The sequence below is a fragment of the Protopterus annectens genome, chromosome 2.part0 (genome assembly GCF_019279795.1).
Source record: "Protopterus annectens isolate FY-2018-M chromosome 2.part0, PAN1.0, whole genome shotgun sequence".
NCBI classification, from domain to species: Eukaryota; Metazoa; Chordata; order Ceratodontiformes; family Protopteridae; genus Protopterus; species Protopterus annectens.
In genome coordinates this window covers 1,679,113,399-1,679,122,207 of record NC_056728.1, presented here as the reverse complement: position 1 = coordinate 1,679,122,207, position 8,809 = coordinate 1,679,113,399, and the positions used below count along the sequence as shown (strand labels likewise).

The 8,809-nt window shown below is 44.9% G+C and overlaps 1 protein-coding gene across 1 annotated transcript in view; it reads right to left on the bottom strand.

Moving 5' to 3' along the window:
- Positions 1–399: 399 nt before the first annotated feature.
- MUL1 (mitochondrial E3 ubiquitin protein ligase 1) overlaps positions 400–8,809 on the bottom strand; it is a 455,262-nt gene continuing 446,852 nt past the window's right edge. The window contains exon 5 of the mRNA XM_044061726.1: positions 400–3,339. Within this exon, the coding sequence (XP_043917661.1) occupies positions 2,616–3,339 (724 nt within the window). The 3' untranslated portion in view covers positions 400–2,615. The remainder of the gene's footprint in view (positions 3,340–8,809) is intronic.

Below are 8,809 nucleotides of genomic sequence, written 5' to 3'. Positions count from 1 at the left end.
TGAAAATGGCGAGCAGACTACGATAACCTCAGTCAACAGGTGACAATAATATTATATTATAATTCAACAGGCCCATCGTGTGTTGTTGATGATCTTAACTGGGGCTTATTTTTTGGGTAGGGCTTATATCATGACCACCCTGGAAAACCATGCTATGCCTTATTCTCTGGTTAGGTCTTACAAAGAAATATGGTAGTACAACATCTCTGACAGACGGTGTAGAAAACGAGTAAATAACTTCTTACTGCTCTACTATATCAAGAAATCTAGGCATTTTCCAGAAAGAAAGTCTGTAACCAACATATGGTCATTGGTGTAACAGCCTATTAGACAAACATCTGTAGAGTATCTGTGTTAATATTTCTGTAAAAGTAATAAAGGAACAACCACTGGCTGATATAGAGAAAATAAATATATTTTATTGAATTATCAAGTTAGATAGCTTAAGAAACCAGCCTTAATACACTGAACAAAAATACTGAACTCTGTCCCAATTTCTCATCGGTCCAATGACAAGAAGGGGTAAAAATAAAGCATCTATATTGCAAATTATGGAAGTCTCAGCATTTTCCTACCTGACCAACAAATCCTAAAGGACTCATGTAGGGATAAAAAATACAGTACTGTTTAGACAAGTGCACAAGAAGTGTGAACACATAACCTGTTGCAGACTTTAACAGGAAGTATATCAGATAACAAGGACAACATATTTCTGGTACACACACAGATGCACGTGCTGAGACAGAACAGGATAATATTGTAAAATGTAATAGTTAAAAGAAGTCCACATACCAAGAGACAGTCTGAGCAATTATACAGTGGGCCAAACATGAATTCAGAAATTAAGAGTGAAAACAAAAACAGCCATGCCACTACTTTTAATGAATAGAACATAACTTATAAAACAGTGATTTACACAACGCTGGCTGTTTAAATGCATCTGAATGAAAGTTAACCTAGATAAGTGCTAGATTTGTGAGAAGACAGGCCCCCTGCATGCGCCAAGAGGAGCCCATCCCTTTTCCCAAGTTACACACATTCACTGGTTGTACTGCACTACTAAATGCAGAGAATTTCAGCAAATGGATTTTCAAACATCAGCTTACGACAAGCTTGACTTACAATTCTAAGGAAATAATGACATTATCAGGGCTAATAAACATCAGAATACTAGTACATACTGTCAAAATGCACAGTATTTAAGGGTATCTGACTATTTCGTGGGGCAACTGCAAAGTTTTTGAGCAAGTGGTAGCTTGCAATGTTTACACAAGAAATATTTAGGGCACAGTGAAGCTCATTTAATTCTATACATAAATCCTTGAGCTTTAGGCTTTTGCACATTTTCATTTTACTGTAAACCTTCAAGTTTACTGCCCCTTACACTTTACGGAAAGAAGTGCTTAAAGACTGAAAAGCCTACTAACTACTCTAAAGTAGGAAAAAAAAAAACAGTACCAAACAAAACTCAATGCTATCAACTCTCATGGCCAACTTTCTTGGACTTATTATAAATATATGTTTTGCCACATATATGCAGCTGAGTTTTCCCTGATGCATTTTTGTGTCAGTTCTGAATTTATTCCTGTTTTCTCACTTTTTCATTTCAGGTGCTACAAACAGTATAAAATCAGCCATAAGATGATTAGTTACTAATTATGAAACAAAACAGAATGCTTACAGGCCCTTTTATTTCTAGAGCTGTGACGAAAAGTGATACATAAAGAATCTGGTACTTCAAATCTAACTGGGGATAAAGAAACTAGAGAATGTAGAGCTTCTAAGGTTAAGCAAAAACATGTCAACAAACAACTTTTTTGAGATATACTGAGGAAACAATAAGAGAAACTGAACAGAGCTATAAAAGCCATCTCGGCAGATTGAAGGGGGAAAGAAAAACATTTAAACATTCAGTAAACTTGGCAAAGGGTGACAGTTGAAAGAAGATAATCAAAGACATAAGGCAACAGAAGGTCTTACTGCAAAAATTATAACAGAATAAATAGGCCTTGCAAGCTGAGTGTATGTTTCCATAAATAAGCAGCGCTACATAAATTGCTACCTTAAAAATAGAGCAGACTCTAAATAGGAAATTCTTAGAAGAGTTGGCATCAGATATAAATTACTACAATCAATAGAAGTGATGGCAACAGCTACAGAACTCTTAAATAAGCTACAAACGTACAATAAAACAAGGAAAAACAACTGTTATTGTTGGGCAAAATAATCAGTCTGTAACATTCTTTAAAATTAGTTAAAAACCCTTGTATACATAAGGCATTAATACTGCAAGCACCTCCATCACTCAAAAGGCATGATAAAAAGATGTTTTGAAATAACCATGTGTACTTCTGCTGTCACTGATAATGTGTTCAAAATGGTAGAGATGTCTTTGGCATGAAACACAGAGGAAAATTTAAATTTCAGTTAGGCCCTTGTCACACAAAATTAACGGGTACAAAGGGATACAAGAGGATACATCTCATTTAACCCTGCAGAAAAGCAATTATTCAACACCTGAAATGACAAAATGCCATCCTACTGGCAGAAAATTACAATTAATTAACAAGCAAACTTCTGGCTACCATGATTGCCAGGTATCCATCATAGGACTCTTAACTGTTATACAGAGGAACTACTCTTGAAATATACATTCTACAGATTGGGCATTTCTTAGGTAGTGGCAGAGCATTATAACAATCATCACAAGAGCAAACATGCCCACATTCCAAAAATACACAAGACCTGCTGTTAGTTAAACAGATGCCACAGATATTCAGTGCTGCATCCCTTTCATGCCCATCTGCTCCCTGGAAAAGATGTGCGTTTCGCTCCCTTATCTCGTCCTGCATTCTCTTTAGCATTTGTTTTTCTTTAAAGAACCTATACTGTCTTCTCAGAATGAAAAAAATGGTAACAAAAGTAATAGCACTGAAAACAATGGTCAGTACTTTCCACCGTTTCACAGTGGAGTCTTGCTTCTGAATTAGTGATTCAAAATCAAGTTTGCTCAGATAGTAGGCCATCCCCTGTTTGGGAGGCTGTAGTTTAATGATGTTGTTATCTAATACCAGCTCACCAACACCAGTTACTGCTGCCCCCACTTTTAACATTTCTTCTGTCTCCTTGATTCCTTTAGGTTGCTCGCCGCTGATGTAATGGCTAAGAACATTGGCCAGTGACTGCACTGCTGGGTGGTATTTTTCATATACTGTCTCAAGGTCCAGTTCTGTAGCATCAAGTGGTTTGACCACTCGCACACAAACGTCTACATTGTCCGATACCAGATCAAATGGGACTGTGTTTGTTCTCTGATGAATGATCTTCTCATGGTCACTCCTATTTATGAATATAAGAAATGCATAAAAAGATTCACAAGTTCACAGTTATACTTCCATAGTACATGTTTTTGATAAATAACTTATGTGCAACAGAAATTAGAAGTTATGTACCTACCATAACGTTCCATGTTAGTTGTCTTCTCTTGCTGGATGGGTTCGAGCCGATCTCTCGCCTCCTCCGCACTTGCTTTAGCTTGAGAACTCCTTTTACCAGCTCGAGGCAACCCTATATCCCATGATGCAAGGCGGAACTACCTCAGATCTCGTTTGGTAGCTAACCTACCCTGCTAAGGACTAACCTAACATAATTAGGAAAAACCAAGTTCATAATAAGAGTCCTCATATGAATGCTCAGGAGGAAACAACCTGATAGGAACTCTTCAAGATCTGTCCAGCCCAGGGGGAAGGAGGGAGGAGAGAGAAGGTTAGAGAAAGACAACTAACATGGAACGAGCGTAGAGAAGACAACTAACATGGAACGTTATGGTAGGTACATAACTTAAATGTTAAGTTGTCAATCTCGCCTTTCTTGCTGGATGGGACCGCATCCCTAGCACTTGTATCCCGGGTGGCTCAATGGAACAGACTCTTGAGAACTGTGGAACCAAAACTGGCCCTGTCTCTGGAGGCCAAGTCTAACTTGTAATGAGAGACAAAGGTATGAGGCGTGGCCCAAGTAGCTGCTGCACAAATGGTATCAATGGGTAGTCTATCCTGAAAGGCTGCAGAAGTGGATAGACTCCTGGTTGAGTGTGCTTTCGGTTTAGAAGGTAGCTGCTTGCCTCTGAGAGAGTACACATAGGAAATGGTGGAAGTCAACCATCTGGATAAGGTCACTTTAGAAACTGGAAGACCTATCCTGTTTTCTGCATAGGAGACAAATAATTGGTCCGATTTCCTGAATTGTTTAGTTCTATGCAAATAGTACCTGAGCTGACGATGGACATCCAAAAAATGAAGCTTTTGTTCAGCTCTGTTAGAATAGTTTGGGAAAAAGACTGGTAGATCTATGGATTGGTTAATATTGGTTTGAGAGACAACTTTGGGGAGAAAGGACGGGTTCGTTCTTAAGGATACCCTGTCCTTATGAAAACCAAGTAGGGGAGCGAATGCAGAGAGCTTGAATCTCGAAACCCTTCTTGCTGAAGTGATAGACAGTAAGAATATAGTTTTCCAGGACAATAACTACAAAAAACATGAAGCAGACGGAAAGAAGGGAGGTAACATCAAGGATGCCAACATTAAATTTAGATCCTATTATGGAGGAGGATGCTTTATCGGCGGCTTTAGGAGAAAAACTCCTCTCAGAAAGGCCTTGCATAATCTATGAGACATAATGTTATTATCATGCAAGCCAACATGATACTTGGAAATAGCAGCCAGTTGAACTTTAACTGTAGATGAAGAAGATCCTGAATGAAAAACTTCAGCCAGGAAATCTAAAACAGAATGCACAGGAGCAGTAAAGGATCAATATTCCTGGAATTTGCCCAGAAAACGCCGCCACTTGCTAGCATAAACAGTTCTAGTGGACGACTTTAAAGAAGACACTAAGATGTCTCTGACTGAATCAGAGATCATCGGAAGCCTGGCTAGGGAAGGAAGTGGAGCAACCAAGCAGTGAGGTTGAGAGAATGAATGGCCCGGTGCTGCTGACCCGACTGGTGGATCAAGAGATCCGTAACTGGGTCCAGCTGCCAGGGCTGCACCAGGAGGTGACGATGCAGAGGCGGAAACCAAATTTGTCGAGGCCAGTAAGGGCAATGAGAATCAACTTGGCCTCAAAACGGTGGCTTTCTGAATGACTTGTGGAATCAAGGGAAAAGGAGGAAAAGGTCCCGGGCCAATCCTGGGTTAGAGAGTCTCTCAGGGTTGGCCTGGAAGGGAAAGAGGGTGAAAAATCGGGCACTTGTTGTTTTGTGGTGTAGCAATAAGATTGCAACAAGGAGTGCCCCACTTCAGAAAAATCTGACACACTACAGATTGATTGTGTGACTACTCGTGAGGCATCAGAATGGATCTGCTCAGCCTGTCCGCCAAGAGGTTGGACCTGCCGGGATGTTATCAGAAACCGATGAGAGGAGATTGCCCATTGCCAAAGTCTGAGAGCTTCTCGACACAACGGATAGGACCTGGTCCCGCCCTGCTTGTTGAAGTACCAGACCACGGACATGTTGTCCGTTTGTACTGCAATAGTCCCCGTGGGAAGAAAGTCGTTGGGGGCTTGCAACGTTAAAAGCACCGCTCTCATCTCCAGGACATTGATGTGCAGATGGTATTCTATGGGTTGCCACGTCCGTGGACCATCCTGCCCTGATAATGCCCCCACCCGATCAGAGAGGCATCCGTAGTAACTGTGGCAACTGGAGGAGGAACAAAGGGTCGGCCCTGATGAAGAAGAGGGAAGATATCCACCAGTTCAGATGAGTTCTGCACGATTGTGTGACTAAGATTGCCTCATCGGAAGACTGTGGTACGACCACTGAGTGAATAACATCCACTGCAGAAGACGCATGTGGAAGCGAGCCAGTGGTAGAAGAACAATGGCCGCAGCCATAAGACCTAGAACCTTTAGTATCAATCTGGCTTTGACCTTGCTGCTCTGCAATAGAATCCGAATTTTTGGATGTCCAGAATTCTTTGATCTGTTAGTCTGGCTAACATTTTGACGGTGTTTAATTCTGCGCCTATAAAGGTGATAGATTGGCAAGGCAGAGAAGACTTTTCGAAATTTACTGAAATTCCCAAACTCCTGCAAAGCTGCAGAGTGTAGTCTCTGGTCTGAAGAAGCTGACACCTGGTGGTGGTGGCGGAGAGGAGCCAGTCGTCCAAATAAGGAAACACCTGGAATCCTTGACGTCTCAGATGAGCTGTGACCACTGCCATGCATTTGGTAAACACTCTGGGGGCTGAAGTGAGGCCAAAGGGCAGGGCTCTGAATTGGTAATGACTGGTCCCTAGCTGAAAGCGGAGAAACCTTCTGGAGCGCCTGTGAATCTTTATGTGATAGTACGCGCCCTGAAGGTCTATAGAGCACATCCAGTTGTCCTTGCCCAGAAAGGGCAGAATGGACTGAAGCGTGACCATCCAGAATCTTGCCTTCTTGACAAATCTGTTTAGATTGCTCAGGTCTAATATTGGTCTCCAATCTCCCGTCCTTTTGGGGACCAAAAAGAATCTCGAGTAGACGCCGGATCCTACTTGGTCTGCCGGAACAGTCTGGACGGCTCTTTTTCCTAGGAGTTTTGAAACCTCCTGTTCTGCCAAATCCCTTTGACCGGGTGAGATGTCTGGAAGGGATTGTAGAGTGGGCACGGATACCTTTGAAGGGATTTTGTAACCCTCGGATATGATCGACTGTACCCACATATCTTGTGAGAGGGAATGCCAGGCTACTGGGTACAGCGAAATCCTTCCCCCGACTGCCTCCAAGGGTGGACAGTCGGGCAACACCTCAGGGGTGCTGAAAGGGCTTCAGGAAGAGACTCCCTGTTGCCCTGGTTCTGAGGACCCCCTGCCTCTAGGGCAGCATTATTGTTACCCCTCTGCCTCTGGGGTAAACTGACCACGTGTGTCCGGTGTAGCTCCTTGGGCTTTATGGAACCACATCTTCCCTCCCTTCTGACCCTTGGGATATGGTCTAGAAGGGTGGAAAATGGACTCCAACGGCAGAAAGAGTTTTACCGTCCTGCTCACACCTGGTCAAGGTATCCTTCACCTGAGGTCCGAACAAAGCCGAACCATCAAAGGAGGTATTGGTGAAGGACGCCTTAAAGGGTCCCAAAATTACAAAGCCGCATCCAGGCTTGGCGCCTAAGAGCCACTCCTGTGCTCGCTCGTTCTGTTAACTCCATCGGCCGCATAGGATATGAGCCGCATGGAGGAGTTGGATAAGGAATTCAGGATTGCTAGCTGTGAGGCAATCTTTCTTGAGCCCCAGCAGCAGAAGGATCCTGGACCACTTCACCCAGTTCCTTGAGAATATCTCTTTGAAGCCTGGTGAAGTGACAAAGGTAGTTCAGCTTAACGATAGCAAAGGTCGCTGAAGAAAACATCCGCTTTCCATACCTGTCCATGGTCCTAGAATCCTTGTTAGGAGGATGGACAGGTACTGAAGGATCCGCCAGTTCCTTCTTAGTGGCCGCCACCACCATAGCATCCACAGAGATGCCCTTGGAAAGAAACTGTTTGTCCGTAATAAACTTGGATGGTCTCCTGGGGACAGGTTCCACAAAATCTGGAGCTGCCCACGCCCGAGCCACTACCTGCATAAGTGGGTCGAAGGCGGAGACACCCAGGAGGTGGAGGGTGCGGATCCAAAAGCCTCCAGATATACCGACTCATCCTCGGAGGGAGCAATGGATGGCCAATTCCCCGTCTCTTTGAGGAGCTCAAGGATGTCTGAAAAGGAGACATCCTCAGAGGGGATCGTGGGAACCCTCCGACTCATCTAAGTCGGTATCAGATGTAGTAGACTCGGGGAGTCTGTGTGTTTCACGCACGCCTCTTCCGAGGGGGTTCACCTGCAGGATCAGGAGAAACCGAAGAGGAGGAAATTCCCAATGGGGAAACCTGGGGCGATGGATCCCTGGGCCTGAGAGCAAGAGGCTGGCAAGAGGTGTCTACAGGCACCAAAGAGGGAGGAGCTAGAGGGATGGATCGCTGACCTGGCTCAGGAGCCAGGACACTCCTCATCACCTCAAAGGCTCCTCCCGGAGACCGGAATATCCCGATCCGAGGATACAGGAATTCCCACTGAGAGGAAGGCTCGAGGTCGATGTCGGTGCCGAGGCCAAAAGCAAAGCCCGAGAGGGAGAGCGGGGTCGGACAAGGGTCCGATGCCACTAGCCCCTCGGAGCCGACAAGGGAAACTGACGACCGGATCCCTCCAAGGAAGGTCTCAAGGAGGAGATCGGAGCCGAAGACGACGGAGCTGAAGGATGTATCGACTCCGCCGAAACAGTCGCTGTCCCGCCGAACTCTGGTGGGGAGTCGGAGGAGGAAGTTCAAGGTGAAACAATAGCAAGTCTGCTGAGACGGGCTATGGAGCATTTGGGCCAGTGCCTGCGACTTTAACAGCCTGCTTACCACCCTCTCTAAGTCGTGGTCAGACAGCCTGGAAGATCTCAAGATCGGCTCCGATGGCTCCGCTCCGACAAAAGAGGAGACCCCGGAGCCGAGTGGATACTCTCCAACGGCGGGGACCGAGATCTCTTCGACGAAGTCATCGGAGCAAGTCCCTGAATTCCAGATGGAGCCAGGTTTCGGCCCGATGCTGGATAAGGTGTCGGCTCCAGCTGAGCCACATAGTAGACCGGTGTCGGAACGGGGGACAAAAGGCCAGTAGACCGGGTGTCGGAACCAATCGGTGCCGAACCCACTACCTTGAAGCAGAAAGATCGGTTCCAGCTGGCGCCGATCTCGGCCACCGGAGGAGGCTTGAATACTGTAGCCTGTACCTTCCGTGG